Source organism: Haliotis rubra, unplaced genomic scaffold (assembly GCF_003918875.1).
Source record: "Haliotis rubra isolate DU_JTF1 unplaced genomic scaffold, ASM391887v1 Scf18, whole genome shotgun sequence".
Taxonomy (NCBI): domain Eukaryota; kingdom Metazoa; phylum Mollusca; class Gastropoda; order Lepetellida; family Haliotidae; genus Haliotis; species Haliotis rubra.
The window spans coordinates 679,936-698,523 of NW_025765780.1; the positions used below are offsets into that span (position 1 = coordinate 679,936).

Genomic DNA, 18,588 nt, shown 5'->3' on the forward strand with positions numbered 1-18,588 from the left:
CTAAGGTGTCAGATTCGATTTTCGATGAATCGAACTGAATCGTTGCAGCCCTGTTAGTTAACAATATTGACACAGTGTTTTATTCTTTCAGTGTTTGTGTCTGGCACCGACATACGAACTGGCTCTGCAGATTGGGGAGGTCACAGAGCAGATGGCCAAACACATGACAGACTGTAAAATAGGTTATGCCGTCAGGGGACAAAGAGGTTGGTGTCTTGCATTTTGATCTCTTTCTTCTGACTTCATGTAGTGTTAAAAAAATATGGAGTAGATCTTCAGATCAACTGGTCATGGTCAAAATGAAGGTCATTCGTAAATTTTTGTCTTGACAGTTTTACAGCAGATATGTTTTAAGTCTTATGAAAAGTGCTGTTCCCAGTGTCCCAGATAAATATAACTTGAAGTAGAACTGAAACTGAGGATTGTGATTTTCAGATATATATGGGGGCGGTGGGGTAGCCTAGCGAGTAAAGTGTTCGCTCATCACGCCGAAGACCTGGGTTCGATTCCCCGACATGGGTACAATGTGTGAAGGCAATTTCTGGTGTCTCCCGCCGTGGAATATTGCTAAAAGCGGCATAAAACCCAACTCACTCAGATATATATGTGTGTTGTATAAGACATGTATTTTCCAAATCTAAGGATCAAGTAATTAAACTAAGAGTGTATGGGTCCCTCTTATCAGTGTGGGGCAGTGTGGTAACCCATTGGTTAAAATGTTTGCTCGTCACACCGAAGACCTGGGCTGTGAAGCTGTGATATTGACAGAATATTGCTTATCCGGGGTTGTACTCTTCCAAGGGAACTGAGGCCAGCTTTTTTTTGAATGGAGTTCCCTATTTCTCAGTGTTGACAATTTTCTCAAAAACTATTTAGGTAGGAGAGCAAAACTTATTCAGATTGACGCAATTGGCCACAATCTGATTTGGCTGCAAAAATTAAATAAAGTTTTTACCATAACTGCATGCTTTTATTCCCACAATTTACTTCTTGAAATGTGGACAGATTTTCTCAGAAACTGGAAGTTACATGTCTAAAATTTGTCATGCGTGTCAAAGATAATATTTTTCCTTATCCTGACTCATGCTCTTTTGCTTGTCTTCTTCTTGCGAACACAGTGGAACACTTGTATCTCCCAATTGAAGCTCCCTTCAATGTAAAATCACTAATTAGTACTCACCAAGAGTTGTCTCCCTCCCAGCCATTTGCGCGTGAACGAGGGCGCCACCTCTTGCCACATGCCTCACTCTCTCCTTCTTCGACCAGTGAGCAGGATGTGAGAGCGCCTGTGTCTCCCTACACATTATATCCTTTGTTTATTCTTAGTTATTTACCTCTCATAGGCTTCTATAGAGGTGTAGCTAGTATCCTTCAACATAATGCATTGATATTTATTCGTGTTTCTACTGTTTTATTCACGGGACTCCGTGTTTGTTCAGTAGATTGCTTTGATGAAAATCTGCACTATTTGTAAATTACGTTTTTCTGCTGCTGACCCGCATTTAATATTCCCTAGTTGTACTACGCCATGCTCTACTGTTTTACGTTGCAATTATTGTGCTAATTTATCCAATTCTGCCTTTGATAAATATTTATTTTGCGTCTTGAGACGCGCAACAGATAGGTCACGTAAACAGATTTTAGCCATGGCTAATACACCGGAGCCCTCACCCTGTCAACTGCTGTCGGATGACCCCCTGCGTCTGGTGTTCCGCTAGAGTTACCCTCGGAGGAGAGGCATGGGACGCAGTCCGGTATCTCCAAGAAGCGACCTGCATCCCCGGACACCCCGTCGTCGCATCCAAAGACTAGGAGGGCTTCCACGTGGTCATAACGCAGACTCCGCACCCCCAGGGCTACATCCACATCAAAAGGGAAATCAACGAAGCCCAGCAGTACTTTCTCAGCCGAGATTGTTCTCGTTGCAGAGTTGGGCCTGAATGATGACGATCAACCTATCATCATACCAGATTTACGGTGGAAGAAGCAGCCAGTGTCGCAACTATAACATCAGCGCAGATCAGCACGCAGTCTGAGGCACCTACACTGATGTCAGAGAATCTTCCTGAGGGTCCCATCGCTACCATCGTAGAAAAGGCAGCAACTACTTCAGCGCAGACCGTCCCAGCGACCTGATGAACCACATAATGAAGTTGATGGAAGATCGCTACGGTCTACAGAGGCCTCTAGAGCCACCTTCACGAAGGGCGACCCAGCCCGCCTCCACACCTCCGCGTAGGGCGACCCAGCCCGCTTACACGCCTCCGCGTAGGGCGACCCAGCCCGCTTACACACCTCCGGATAGGGCGACCCAGCCCGCTGACAAGCCTCCGCGAAGGGCGACCCAGCCCGCCTCCACGAAGGACTCTGATCCTCAGCATTCACGGAAGGCTTCACGAAGGACGACTACTTCACCTACCTCTGACCTTGATGACCAGAGAGGACGTTCGCGAAGCAAGATCCTCTCATCCCATGACTCAGACTCAGACTCTCAACCTTCACGAAGGTTAAGTGGCTCCAAGTTATCCTCATCTAGAAGATCATCAAGGGATTCACCGAGAGCTTCGCGAAGCTACCAGCGGTCGCCAAGGAAGTCTCCGCGAAGGTCACCTTATAGACGCCACTCGTCAGTCCATTCACCAAGATCACCCCGTCGATCCACGTACAGATCATCAAGGACTCCACCTCAGTCACTATCGGAGGAGCATCAACACATTATCTGTGACCCGATGTCAGAAGATGAAGATGGTATCGTATTTTCCGACGCAGAAATAAGATACTGGATGGTGAATAGTCTGGAACTATCCTCCCCGTCTAAGAACGAGAACTCAGCCCACACATATCTTATGAAGGAAGATGATGCTGACACAATCACCTTACCTCCGATTGACCCGATAGCAGCGGTGCCAGCTAATCTGGATACAGCCTGTAGTAAAGCCACGAAATCACAGACACCACATGTGCCGCATTTCAACGCTAAGAAGTTTGCAGGTCACAACATGGACTCTTTTTACAAGGCACAAGATATCGATGATAACTATAAGATGATCAGTGATGCCAAGTCCAAAACTTACAGAATAGATGACCGCGAGCTAGTCCAGATGGAAACCATGTCAAGGAGGATGTTCTTTGGTCTAAACAGATCAAGAACAGTCAACGAAACTCTCCTCACGAAGTTCAGAGACTCTACATCTGAGGACGACAGGATGATTTACTCGGCCTTCCTCATGCAGAAGAAGGACCAGCAGTTCCTAACGGATCACTTGACAGTACTATCCGCAGCTATAACTACGGCTCGTCGTCAAGGTCTCCTCGCCTCCTGTAATTGGGGTGATAACTTCACCGCATCACTCCACACAGCCCCGTGGTCATCACCGTCAATCTTCGATGGAAACATAGACAAAGTCTCTAAAGAAGTCTCTAAAGACTCAACAGAGGTACTCATGATAAAGTCTATGGATACGCTAGCAAGGGTCATCAGACAAACTTCGCAGAGGTACTCAGGCAAATCGAAGTTCTCCGGTCTACAGAAAGCACCAGACAGGAAGATGGCAAGTGTAAGAGGAGCTAAAGAGTCTTTTCACCATACACGGCAATTACAGGGGAGGATCTGGAAGAGGCAGGTCATCCAGAGGCTCCCGCAACTATAAACGATGAAGGACAGGTTCGGAACGACTGGAGTCTTCCACCCCCAGCCGTTCCAGTACAACCATCACAAGTGGGTGGACGCCTTCAACTGCACTGGGAAAACTGGGGATTCCTAGAGGATCCATATGTCTCCAACATCCTACAGCACGGATATCGAATACAACTACAGGCCACGCCCGCTGACAGTCATCCTCCGAGGTTCGACTTCCAGGCTCTACAACTACCAAAGTTAAGAAGCGGTATCAACGCTCCTAACCAAGCAGGCCATAGAAGCACTGGACCAAGTAAACATCGAACCAGGCTTCTACTCCCCAGTTTTCCTAGTGCCCAAGAAAAATTCCAAGGGAAAAGTTTCGTGTCATCTACAATATGAGCACGCTCAACAGAGACTATCTACGCAAAACCGCCAGCGTTGCGCGATGATACACCTACCACAACTACGGCACTTAATTCGTCCCAGAGACTACATGGCCAGCATAGATCTGCAAGACACATATCTACACATCCCAATACATCCCGACTCCAGGAAATACCTTCGGGTTTACACTAGACGGGCTGCATTACCAATGGAAAGTACTACCTTCGAATCTCATCGGCCCCTGGTTATTCACAAGAGTGACGAAACCTATCGCCTCTTACCTACATCGTCAAGGACTACGCACGCGCTCTCTACCGCGAACGGGATACAAGTGGATCCAGATCCACAGCCGCCTCAGACTACAGTTAAACTTCATCATCAAGCTACTAACACAGCTAGGATGGTTAGTAAATCTACTCAAGTCGGACCTAGAACCTACTTTAAGATCTGCAATTTCTAGGCATTCGATTTCTCATGGCGCAGAATCGTGATCGTCGTACGCATCGAGGACCGATGGATCAAGATCCAACAGACAATCCCTCAAGCCTTACTCTCTCCGCTACCACTACGACAATGGCAGAGCCTGTTGGGTCTACTCACGTCAGCTCAAGACATGACAGTCAGAGGCAGACTACAGCTACGTCCATTACAGGTCCTCATCAACTCTCATCTCGACGACCTACAACCATTCAGTCTACCGAATCACGTCAAACCTCACCTACTATGGTGGACAAAGAGATCGAATGTTTGCGATGGAATCTTTTTAATAGAGCCGGAATTGAAAACAAATCTCTATGTAGAAGCATCGCTCCAAGGTTGGGGAGCACACCTCGGCAACAGGACGGCATCAGGGTTATGGAGCCAACAAGAGAGCAAACTACACATAAACTTGCTAGAAATGCAAGCAGTAGTAAACGCCATACATCATTGGAGCAACTTACTAAAGAACGCCCAATTGATGATTCACACAGACAATTCAACAGTGGCGTTTTATGTGAACAAACAAGGCTCAACCAGGTCCCCGAATCTATTGACTCTATGTTTTCAATTGTTCGATCTAATCGACAATCTCAACATACATGTCAGAGCATGTCACATTCCAGGAGCAAAGAATGTAATAGCAGACTCTCTCTCTCGGCCACACCTACCATCGCCAACAGAATGGATGCTCCATACAGAGATATTCGCACAAATTATCAAGAAAATAGGAGCTCCACTAATGGACCTATTTGCCACTCGCTTCAACAATCAGCTGACAACATTCGTATCACCAGTCCCAGACCCACTAGCATGGGCAACGGACGCACTAAGCATATCGTGGGAAGGACTCAACGCAGACGTTGCTCCTCGCCACCAGTGTTAATCCCACAGGTGTTACAGAAAATCAAGCAAACTCGGAGCCTCCAAATGATTTTGGTCGCCCCCTACTGGCCAGCGAGAACGTGGTTTCCAACTCTTATTCAAGAAATCGGACAACCAATACTACAACTTCCAAAGCGCTCGAATGTACTAATACATCCTCACACCAAACAAGCGCACGGAAAGCCAGAAGCATTTCAACTTCACGTATGGACTGTATTAAGGCGTGTCTAAACAAGAGAGGTTATTCAGCCAGAGCGGCGAAAGCAGTCATGCTTGCCTTACGCAACTCCACTCGCAACTTGTACGATGACAAGTGGCACAGTTTTGAAAATTATGCTGCAAAGAAAGGATTTACAGCTAGATATGCTGACTACTTATGTTACCTACGACAGACTAAACGTCTAAAAGACTCAACATTATCAACATATCTCGCAGCTTTAAGCTCCGTCATAACTGTGAGAACGGGTGTCAAGTTGACGAAGACCCCAGAGTTACTGGCCTTACTACGTGCATTCCCATTGGAAGATCAGAAACAGAGATTTCGCGCTCCAGCATGGGATCTAAATATAGTGCTCCAACACCTCACAAGTGAGGTCGCGCTCCAGCATGGGATCTAAATATAGTGCTCCAACACCTCACAAGTGAGGCATATGAACCACTGGAATCAACATCATTCGAATTTCTGACACAGAAAACTTTGTTCCTGTTATCCCTAGCAACAGCAGCCAGGATGTCAGAGATTCACGCACTAGATTACGAGAGAACACGCTTTGATGACAATCATAACATCGTGCATATGGGACTACGCTGGGATTTCATCGCCAAGAACCAGTTGCCAGGTCAGCCAGACAGATTATTCCACGTCCCAGCTCTCTCATCAATTCTCGGACCTCATGATACACTGGATCTATCATTATGCCCAGTCAGAGCACTGAAAATATATCTACGGCGATCCAAACCGAGGCGACAAAAACTCAAACGATTATTCATCCCTCTATCGACAGCTACACAGACTGAAGTCTCACTTACACGTATCTCGATATGGATCAGAACTGTCATACTACGTGCCTACAAGGCTGCAGGACCCTCCAAGAGCATCTAATCCACATGAAATTAGAGCGTTAGCTTCAACACTTGCTCTACACGGCAATTGCTCTTTGAATACCATCATGGAGGGCTGTTTCTGGAGATCCGATATGGTGTTTGCCAACCACTGTCTGAGAGATATCACCACTGAGGACGTCTCAGGTATTCACCATTTCGGTCCCATGGTCCTCGCACAGCAGTTGACAGTCCCTCGGAGAAGATAAGTCAATCTTACGAGATTTTTACTGCTTATTTCACAACAGTACTATATAGCTAATAACTCCACGAAGTTTATGCTATTATATATTTTAGCTTAAGTCCAATCATAATCTTAAGCTCAGTACTATGTTTGTTATATCATAACAGTATCATTAGCTAACAACTCTATTAAGTTTATGCTATTATATTATCAAGCTTAAGTCTATCTTAGTCTTAAGCCTAGTATTCATGTTGTAAATACTTTAGTTAACTTCTCCATGAGGAGTAGTTTATTTATGTTTATCATAATATCTATATATTGTAGTAACCCATATATGGCAGCTGATAAGCTTAACAGCAGGAATTATCAATTCTGTGCCTTTATGAAGTTCCCATAGGGGTTATAACAGTTATTACAGTTATCAAATCACTAATTATCTAAATCCAAAGTATTCTGTATTCCCTGTGACCTCCGTATCCATAGGATTCTATAAGCAAAAGAGCATGAGTCAGGATAAGGAAAAATATGTAATTTTCTGAATATAATTGATATTTTATACTTATCCTGACTCATGAGGTAAGCCCTCCCATCCTCCCCACATAACACTTTGGATTTCCCTGAAAATTCAAGTGTTGGGCTCACTATATAAGGAGAGAGTGAGGCATATGGCAAGAGGTGGCGCCCTCGTTCCCGCGCAAATGGCTGGGAGGGAGACAACTCTTGGTGAGTACTAATTAGTGATTTTACATTGAAGGGAGCTTCAATTGGGAGATACAAGTGTTCCACTGTGTTCGCAAGAAGAAGAAGACAAGCAAAAGAGCATGAGTCAGGATAAGTATAAAATATCGATTTTATTCAGAAAATTGCATTATAGTACATGAAGTTACTCCAGACAATGTTTGAAGATTTTTGCAATAATACTTGTTTTTCCAAAGATGGGCCCTTTGACTTTTCATATTTGAGACGCTTGTCTCATCTTAACATGGGACTGGGGTAGCCTTTAGGTAAAAGTGTTCGCTCTGGTGTTTTAGACAGTGATTAAATACAAAGTATTTTTAAAACAATGAAATAATTTTGCTTTGGTTTGTTTTTTTGAATTTATCAAATAGTACTTATGATTTTTATGCAGAAAGAGTTGTTATCAGTGACTGCCTTTGTTGGAATGTTTGTGTTGGGTGTTGATTCTGTATCCATGTGAGTTACAGTGCAGTGAACCTGTGAAGATCTGGGTTAGAATTGATCTTCAGTAAACCATGCTTGTCTTAAGAGGCGACTAACGGGATCGGTTGATCAGGCTCGCTGACTTGATTGACACAGGTCATCGTATCCCAACTGCGTAGATTGATGCCCATGCTGTTGATCACTGGATTTTCTGGTCCAGACTCGATTATTTACAGACCACCGCCTTATAGCTGGAATATTGGTATGTGAGGCGTAAAACTAAACTCACTCGCTCACTTACAGTGTAGTGGCTGTATTTTTTTTATGTCATGAGCACCAACTGTCCATTGTTGTAGTACCAAGGGGGCAGAAGGTTCAGTACCACATCCTGATTGGCACACCTGGCACTGTGATGGACTGGTCAATCAAGCTAAAGGTGTTGGATCTGAGGAAGATCCAGGTGTTTGTGTTGGACGAGGCTGACGTGATGATAGCAACACAGGGTCACCAGGACCAGTCTCTCAGAATACAGAGGTGTGGAGCACATAGCCTTTCTATAGTCTCAAGTTAGAACAGATGCATCTTACATTCAGTTTAACTGGTAATGGAAATAAAAAAAATACAAGTGATTTAATTTATGCACAGTGTTTTGTCATTGTGGTCAGACAAGGGGCAGCTTCAAGAACTCACATTTGTCTTATTCATAGAAGATGGAGATGTAGTAGCTTGATCCAGGACTCACATTTGTCTCATCTGTAGAAGATGGAGATGTAGTATCTTGATCCAGGACTCTCATTTGTCTCATCTGTAGAAGATGGAGATGTAGTATCTTGATCCAGGACTCACATTTGTCTCATCTGTAGAAGATGGAGATGTAGTATCTTGATCCAGGACTCACATTTGTCTCATCTGTAGAAGATGGAGATGTAGTATCTTGATCCAGGACTCTCATTTGTCTCATCTGTAGAAGATGGAGATGTAGTATCTTGATCCAGGACTCACATTTGTGTCAGTGGGATTAGTGGTATCAGAAAATCTCAACTGGTCACAGAAATATAAAATAGAGTAATATAGTTTATGGACACAATTTTGTCTTTGGTTGTCGTTTGAGAAGTGGTAACTTGATCCTAGAACTGACCATGTGGCCAACAAGCATTATGATGCCATGTGACTCTAACATGCAACTTCTCTTCTTCACCAGGAACCTTGGTGTGCAGTGTCAGATGTTGCTATTTTCGGCAACATATGATGCAGATGTTATGAAATTTGCACAAGCTGTCATACCCAATGATCCTGTTGTGATTCGCCTGCGTCGAGAGGAGGAGAGTTTAGACAACATCAAACAATATTACATTGAGTGCCAAGATGAAGCAGATAAGTTCCAGGCATTGTCCAACATCTACGGTACAATATCCATTGGACAGTCCATGATCTTCTGTCAGGTAATTCAGACAAGCTGTTTGTAGTGTGATGTTGGTGCCTGTTGATAATACTCAAACTTTGAGGTGACAATTGATAATTACTTCACCAGGGTGTAATTGTAGAAAGCAAAAACTCAGCGCAAAGATGATAGTAGCTCCCATACCTTAACATAGTCTTGTGAGTCGTAGCACTAAAGTTGTTTTGTACAACAGTATGTAGGGCAGCTGTTAGAAGGGATATGTTAATAGTAAACTAACCACCTCTAAGCTCAGCAACAGCTTTACTTTTGATAATATGAACTAAAGGTGAAGTAAGGAAACTCCACTGCCAGTGTTGACATTGTTGCCTGAACTCTCCCCATAGTTACGGAGATCTGTATCAGGTCATCTGGTTAGTCGTCATAATAAATATGCTGAAAGTGATCATTCAGTTGTGATTTATCCTGAAAAAAAACAGCCTTGAATGTCAGTCTTTCGTCTTTATCTGTTGCACCCGTGAAGGTCTGGTTAGAATGTGCCTTCAGTAACCCATGCTTGTCGTAAAAGGTGACTAACGGGATCGGGTGGTCAGGCTCGCTGACTTGGTTGACATATATCATTGGTTCCTAATTGCGCAGATCGATGCTCATGCTGTTAATCACTGGATTTTCTGGTCAAGACTCAATTATTTACAGACCGCCGCCATATAGCTGAAATATTGCTGAGTGCGGCGTAAAACTAAACTCACTCACTCACTCGTTATCTGTTACACAGAATGAAACTCAGATTATTCACATTTCATGTACATATGTCAGACACATCTTTGCTTTCTGATTAGACAAGAAGAACAGCATCATGGCTAGCAGAAAAGATGACCAAGGAAGGGCACGCAGTGGGATTGTTGTCAGGGGAACTGGCCATTGAACAAAGAGCGGCCATTATACACAGATTTAGAAATGGCAAAGAAAAGGTGCTGATAACTACAAATGTATCAGCCAGAGGTAAGCATGAAAACTTGTAGGTATTTGGCAACCATCCAGTTGAATTAGCAGTTTTGAGTTGATTGAGATGACACCACTTGGCAAGTCTTGGATAGAAAATAGCAAGTTTTGGTGGTGTCATGGTTAGGGTACACACAGACAGATATAGCAAGCTGTTTGGGTGATATGGAACATACCATTTGCAATTCCAGCCCTTTATGATTTCCTTTAAGGTCTTGACAGCACTGCATTTACACTATAGGTTGTTTATGTTTGACATACCAGTTGTCTGTGTCTCCTCTATAGCCCTGAGAATGAACGTTTGTACAATGAACGTTTGTACACTGGCCATTCATGTCAAAAGCTCAAGGTGATTCTTGAGTCTTATGCCAGTTGTGGCTAATTATTTTTTGTGTACTTTAGCGTGACAGGTTAGGGAAATCTTTTGATTTGCATTAGCAGGATATACAGTATCGCTTTGGAAACCACTTGGTGCTTGGGTATCTCAGAGATCTTCTTTCATGTGTGTTTCCTTTATAACCTAGGCAATTCATTTTGGTACACTGACATGTTAAGGGTCAGGGTCATTCTATAGATCCTAACCTGAAAACCAGTTTGTATAACATCTCAAGAAGGATTCACTGTAGCTTAAATTTAGTACTTATCTTCCTTAAGGTTGGTCACAGATCTGATAAGATTGAGGTCATTCCTTAGTCTTTCCAACATTTTATCCTGATTAAGAACCAAAGGATATTTTTGTGACATCTATTTTTAGTTTGTAAAGCATGTTGTGGCCATATCTTTACTTGTGTATGACCAGAGATGACAGAAAATCTCGATTCCCCACATGGGTACAACGTGTAAGCCCTTTTCTGGTGTCACCCGCCGTGGTATTGCTGGAATATTGCTAAACGTAGCGTAAAACTAAACTCTCTCATTCACTCTCATCAGTGGTATGTCACAGTGACCTACAGTGTGTTCTATTTCTACACAGTTAACTTTAATTCAACCAAGTCATATTATGTTAGATTCATGAGCTTAGGAAGTTGAAGCACAAAGCTTTCTGTTTCAAACATTTCACTACATTGGCCATATTTTTACCCCAAGACTGAAGTGTTGAAGTGGGAGTGTTAATGACTGTGGTTAAGTAAGCTTGAGGCAAATAAAGTTTCTGATAGGTTCATCACTTTACTGTTTGAGAAATATTGGCTTGAAAGACACCAGGCCAATCTTGTAACAAATAAAGACTTTTCTGTTTCATTCTACTTAACATCATGGATGATGCTTCATAGCCTGATGTGTGTAATAGTTTTATTATTGTCATTTATTTATTATGTATTCAGCGGCGTCCTTACGTCCCGATTCTTGTTAGCGCGATATCTCATGAACTGTTGTACCCAATGTCTTCATATTTGGTGACAGCCTACATTGGGGGATTACCCAGACACCAGTCGATTTGGGTGACCTTGACCTTATTTTCAAGGGCACAACGACACTTTGACCTCTTTTCAAACTTATTTAAACCCGATATCTCATAAAACATTGCACCCAATGTTTTCAAGTATGTCGACAGCCTGCATTGGGTGATTATGCAGACACCAGTCATTTCAGGCATCTTGTATATGACCCCAAAATAAAAAGTAGTCAATATAGGTATTCCCTTCTTTTGCGGGACATTGCCATATCAGTGGCAAACACTAGTTAGAATTAATTCAAGTATTTGATTGTTATCAGTTGTGTTGTGTTGTGTTGTAGGTATTGATGTGGAACAGGTGACAGTCGTGGTCAACTTTGACCTGCCTACACTAGACAGGAAACCTGACAATGAGACATACCTACACAGGATAGGACGGACAGGCAGATTCGGCAAGAATGGCATTGCAATAAACATGGTGGACAGTAAACGCTCTATGGATATTATGAGATCCATAGAAAACCACTTTGGTAAGTAGACAATTCAAAACCTTTCATCACCAATTTCACTGTCCTTTCATTGCAAGCAAATGACAGAATTTAAGGATAGTGTTAGGGGTGTTGAAAATACAGTGCGGTGCATCAGTGACCTCTTGCAGCTTGGATGTTATGTCTGCATGTGTAAGGTGCTGGTACCTGCTACTGGTGTGGATGTAAAGCCTGCATGTGTAAGGTGCTGGTACAGTCCGTTTGAGTCAGAATCGGACCGGTGAATTGCAAATTTTATCATTGTACAAAATTGCCACAGAAATATAAATAGTACACATGTTTATCATTTACTAATACCCAACAGCTTTCTTACATTTGAAAATTTTCCGGACTCCACCAAAAAAGTTGTTTAAGAAACTATCATCATTGAAAATGCAAAAGTTGTTATCTGTCGCGGTGGGGTGAAACGGCAGAAACGGAACAGCCACTATCTTGTCGTGCACGGGATACACATGCCTGATGAAAAATGAAGTTGAATGCTGACGTGAAACAGTTGATGATTAAAGTGTACGATTTTTTCCGTGCTGAAGCCAAAAGGGGCAAACCATTTTATGCCATTAATAAATTCCGTAAGCGGGCAGCAAAAGCTTTAGGAGTATCAGCAAGGGTACTGACAAATGTTCTGGAACACAAACATTGTGAGGGTGATGCGAAGCAGGTAGGGGTCGTGTCAAAATCACACAAATTAAAATATTTGGACAACTTTCAAAAGAACCTTGTAAGGCAGTCTATCAACAAGCTCTATTCTGAAAACAAATACATGTCGCTGAATATTTTTAAAAAGCATTTGAAGCAAGAACACAACCTCAGAATATCAAAGTATACGCTCTGGCAATTCTTACACTCTTTCGGGTATCGTTATAAGAAAATTTCGGGGGAGAATAGGTCAGTACTCTGTGAACGCCCTGATATCGTTCGCTTGAGAAATAATTTTCTCAGGGTTATAAAGAAGAAGCGCGAGGAAGGGTTCGAGCCAGTGTACTTGGACAAGACCTGAGTCAATGCCTCGCACACTGCCAGCAGTTAGTGGGTACCCGATGGGGGTGATAAGGGGTCACGTAGAAAGCTGCCTCTAGGGAAAGGAGAGAGACTAATCATTCTCCATGCTGGTTGCTCCAGCAAAGGCTTTCTCCCAGGCTGCGACTTGGTATTCAGGGCAAAGTCCACAGATAACAGAGACTACCATTCCGAGATGAATGGTGCGGTTTCCTCGATTGGGTTAAAAACAAGTTGGTACCAGCTCTACCAGAGAAGTCTTTTATCGTAATGGACAATACCCCATACCACAGCGTGCAGGACCCAGACAGTAAAGCCCTGACATCGAACAGTCGAAAATGTGATATGATATCATGGCTCGACAAATTTCAGATCGAAGATTCAGATAGCCTCAGCTATATGAGATCATAAAAACCCACAAAGGTGAACATTTCTACAAAGTTGACAGTTACATAAAAAGTACGGGTCACGATATTCTGCGACTTCCACCCTATCACTGTGACCTTAACCCCATTGAAATGATATGGGGTATTGTCAAAGGAGATTTTGCCAGATCAAACACAACTTTTAGATTACGTGACATAGAGGTTTTGGTTAAGGAATCCCTTAACAAAATCCCGACTGAAACTTGGTAAAACTGTGTCAACGTGGTAGCTAACATCATTGAACAAGGTTACTGGTCTCGGGATGGCTTACAACAGGCAACTGTGGCACCACTTGTCATCCCTTTAAGTTGTGACTATGACACTACGACAGACGAAGATTTTGAGATGTCCCCCGCCATGACTGGCTCTTCCATTTCTGCGGTTTCACAGAACAACTTTTGCGTTTTCAATGATGATAGTTTCTTAAACAACTTTTTGGGTGGAGTCCGGAAAATTTTCAAATGTAAGAAAGCTGTTGGGTATTAGTAAATGGTAAACGTGTACTATTTATATTTCTGTGGCAATTTTGTACAATGATGCAATTTGCAATTCATCGGTGCGTTTCTGACTCAAATGGACTGTACCTGCTACTGGTGTGTAAGGTGCTGGTACCTGCTACTGGTGTGGATGTTATGCCTGCATGTGTAAGGTGCTGGTACCTGCTACTGGTGTGAATGTTATGCCTGCATGTGTAAGGTGCTGGTACCTGCTACTGGTGTGGATGTTATGCCTGCATGTGTAAGGTGCTGGTACTTGCTACTGGTGTGGATGTTATGCCTGCATGTGTAAGGTGCTTGTACCTGCTACTGGTGTGGATGTTATGCCTGCATGTGTAAGGTGCTGGTACCTGCTACTGGTGTGGATGTTATGCCTGCATGTGTAAGGTGCTGGTACCTGCTACTGGTGTGGATGTTATGCCTGCAGGTGCTGTACTGTACTTGCTACTGGTGTGGATGTTATGCCTGCATGTGTAAGGTGCTGGTACCTGCTACTGGTGTGGATGTTATGCCTGCATGTGTAAGGTGCTGGTACCTGCTACTGGTGTGGATGTTATGCCTGCATGTGTAAGGTGCTGGTACCTGCTACTGGTGTGGATGTTATGCCTGCATGTGTAAGGTGCTGGTACCTGCTACTGGCGTGGATGTTATGCCTGCATGTGTAAGGTGCTGGTACCTGCTACTGGCGTGGATGTTATGCCTGCATGTGTAAGGTGCTGGTACCTGCTACTGGTGTGGATGTTATGCCTGCATGTGTAAGGTGCTGGTACCTGCTACTGGTGTGGATGTTATGCCTGCATGTGTAAGGTGCTGGTACCTGCTACTGGTGTGGATGTTATGCCTGCATGTGTAAGGTGCTGGTACCTGCTACTGGTGTGGATGTTATGCCTGCATGTGTAAGGTGCTGGTACCTGCTACTGGTGTGGATGTTATGCCTGCATGTGTAAGGTGCTGGTACCTGCTACTGGCGTGGATGTTATGCCTGCATGTGTAAGGTGCTGGTACCTGCTACTGGCGTGGATGTTATGCCTGCATGTGTAAGGTGCTGGTACCTGCTACTGGCGTGGATGTTATGCCTGCATGTGTAAGGTGCTGGTACCTGCTACTGGTGTGGATGTTATGCCTGCATGTGTAAGGTGCTGGTACCTGCTACTGGCGTGGTTCTTATGCCAGCTAATTCTGTCATTTATGCACCTATGTGGTGCCTGCTGTTGGCATGGTTTTATTAAGATGCCTGATACTGGTAGTGTCCTTGTGCCCGTTTTTTGTAAGGTACCTCCAGCTTGCATCGTTCTTGTACCTGTAAGCTACTGCCATTATTGTGTCTGTTAGCTACTTTCGTTGCCCTAGGCATGTGCCATGCATGCTCCTGAAAGATACACCTTAAGTGGTGCTATGCTGGCTCCCATACAGTGCTTGAACCTGCTGCTGTTTGGGTCTATGCTTGCGTTTTATAAGATGCTAGTGGCCAGCAGCTGCACCTTTACGAGCATATCCAGCAGCTGCAGGGGTGCATGCGGTCACTATGGATGTTGACCCTCGTATACTTCTCATCAAAAGTTTAGACTCACTAGTGTAAATATAGCCACTTACTTCAGGCAACTGTTCTAAACTAAATTTTGCCAAATATGCCATACTGTTTAAAGGTACTGTTTACACATGAACTGATGTATTGTAAAACAAATTCGTAATGTTGAAAAGATTATTATCATGAGTTCAGTAAGTGATGAAAATCAGTGAAAATTGTCGAATTCTTAGCAAACTTTACACCACAATGCAGCTGTTAACATGCACAATATTTGCACATGCTTTTCAGCAATTTGATGCATGATCCTTGTGCAATTCAGCTTCATAAACTTTGCAGTTGGTTCCCCCAAGTTAGTGGAGAAATCAATCTTCCAAGTAACCATATAATATATACATAACATATAGTGAGTGTTTTCATTGAGTCAAAACTTTTGAAGAGAAGTATATATTCAGCTACCTTCCTCAACTGAGGAGCCAGATCTTGTTCAGGGTGTGGCACCTCCATCTACAATGGTGTCATCACCGAAGGTAGAGGAATATCAAGTCACTTTGATGTCTAAGAAATATTTTTGCCTGCTTATATGTTTGGTTGAAATGTAGTGTGTAAGCCCTGAAGTATTGTACTTGAGACAAGCAAACCGTTTCTGGTATACAGGACATGCTTTGTTGATAAGATCAGACATTTTCAGTGATCTGTTATAATATCCAAATACTCGTGTTGTCTTATTGTGGAGATTCTTGTTATTTCTGTTCCATTTACTTTTTTGCTCTTTTGGGTTTGTTAACACAAAAATAACACAAATATTCTGGCGAGCTATTTTTCCTTCTTGCAATTATTTTTGGGACCAGTGTTATTTTTTTATATCCTTCAATGCTCTTTGTTCACATTGCAGGTCGGAAAATCACTAAGTTAGATGCAGATGATGCTGAAGAAATAGAGAAAATCAGCACATGAGGAAGAGGTGGATGAATGTTACTAATATCCCTCCTTGGATCATTCATGTCATCAACCTTAATGAGCTGCTGGGCGGCTGTGACACTGATACTGGAGCTGCTGCAGCGTATCGGGAACTGTCTCCGGCAACACGCTGCAGCCCTCACGCTGCAACCCTCACATTGTCCTCCCATAGTCAAGTGTTGTGCCTAGCACACCACCAGTACATGGTAAACAGATTCCAAGAGTACCTTGCTTTTAATGTCCTATATTTTTTATCTGTAAGGTCAGTGTGAATGTCAAAATTATTTTCAGATCTTGAGAGCGGTGGGTGGAAACTGAAAACAGACATTTTGGTTCAATTGGCTGATATTTTTAACTTGTATGTGATGGAAGATTGATCTTTAACAATGTTGAATGTATGTATAATTCTTTTTGTGAAGTCAATAAAGTTTATATCCCAATAAGTTTATGACAGCTTCAGTTGCTTCTTATAGTGAAATGTTGTATTTCTTGATGGAGGACAGCATGGATGCTGTATCCAGTGGCAGTGATGCCTCTGATGTGCCTCTCAACTTACTGAATGCATATGAAGTCAGGAGAGCCATATCAAGCTTGAATCTCTGCATAATATGACTTGAGGATGTAGCATACTTGTGTATTTGATGGACAAACAATCAGAATATTTTCTCGGGTGTTTTTTAAAGAAATAATCATGAATTGTCAAACTTAAAATCTGTTGTTTTGTGTTTGTTGGTGATGAAGAAAACATCAATTCATGCCCAACTTAATTTGTTAAATAAGTTGTTTTTACTTTAGTCATATGTTTTAATGAACTTAAAGTAAATATTAGCATGTTGACAAAAACATTGTGAGGTTTTATTTCTTTTCACAATAACTGCAGTAGTACGTCAGTTTTAGAAATGCCTAGTGTGCTTGTAGCAGACACAGCATTTTGTATTATTTAATTCCTTCAAGAGTCATTTAGCTTTGAGTGCCACCCCTGCATCTGTTAGGCAAGTCATGTGTTCAGATCCACATTTTGATCATGGTTTTGTCACCACCCAAGCTGTAAACGTCAAAGACCCACTTCATCCCCATGCTGATGCTCCAGAGTGTGACTTATGTAGGAAGCAACATTTAACACAACTCAAATAGAATTTCAATGAAGACAGTGTGAGGTTTCATCAGATACTAGTACATTTATCACTCCTGTGAACTTTTATCTATTGTTGGATAAGCACTCAATTACCAGTTCCAACACTTCCTAATAAAAGCAGCAATCCCTCAGGTCAATACTGCCATCATGTTGTAGTTCAAACTTCAAATGGCCGTGTGCAGATTTGCATCAGGGAACAGTGTCAGCTGTCAAGCCCTTCCTTGTCCAAGCCACTGAAATCTTGTCTCATGTTAAACATTGCATTCCAGACATGGAAATCTTGTCTCATCAGCTGATATCTACTGAAATGACATAATATGTCTTGTGGTGAGGTGTGCTAACTTGGTTCATTTTTGGCAATAAAGATAATGATGTGGACATTGATATTGTCAGGAATTAAATGTGTTGACAGGTCCACATCAGCATAATATGTCTTATCTTGTTTTAATTTGTCATTGTTGCTGAATCATTTAATGCTCTGGTACTACTGCTTCCACAGTGTCACATATATTAAACATATTTTGAAGGTCTGTATTTTCAGCAGAATCAGTAGCAATGATATCAGGTAAAAGAAGATGCTTTTAGTTGGTTGTGTGGAATTCCACTGAGAGCAGTTATCTTCAGAGCCAGTGTCTCTGTGTTGTTTTTAAATTTGAATCATGCTATCTCCTTCTTTCAATAATTACGTCTTATTACATAATTGTTAATGATTCAAATAAATGTGAACAACCCAAAAAATAGATTTTTTTTGTATTTTGCAATTATGTCTCCAACATTCTACCAGTTGTGACAAGATGAGGTACTTAACTATAGATATACATTTGCTGTCTTCCAGTGATCCTCCCGTGCTCACACCCATCCTAGAACAGTCATAAGTCAACAGAAACATCAGTT

General features: G+C 42.5%; 1 protein-coding gene across 2 annotated transcripts in view; it reads left to right on the forward strand.

Moving 5' to 3' along the window:
- The window catches only part of LOC124273347 (ATP-dependent RNA helicase DDX19A-like), a 55,371-nt gene extending 38,364 nt beyond the window's left edge, over positions 1-17,007 (forward strand). For both annotated transcript variants that reach the window (XM_046708583.1, XM_046708584.1), the window contains exons 7-12: positions 92-206; positions 8,171-8,348; positions 9,016-9,256; positions 10,053-10,215; positions 11,950-12,138; positions 16,495-17,007. In XM_046708583.1, the coding sequence (XP_046564539.1) occupies positions 92-206; positions 8,171-8,348; positions 9,016-9,256; positions 10,053-10,215; positions 11,950-12,138; positions 16,495-16,556 (948 nt within the window). In that variant the 3' untranslated portion in view covers positions 16,557-17,007. The remainder of the gene's footprint in view (positions 1-91; positions 207-8,170; positions 8,349-9,015; positions 9,257-10,052; positions 10,216-11,949; positions 12,139-16,494) is intronic.
- The last annotated feature ends 1,581 nt before the right edge of the window (positions 17,008-18,588 follow it).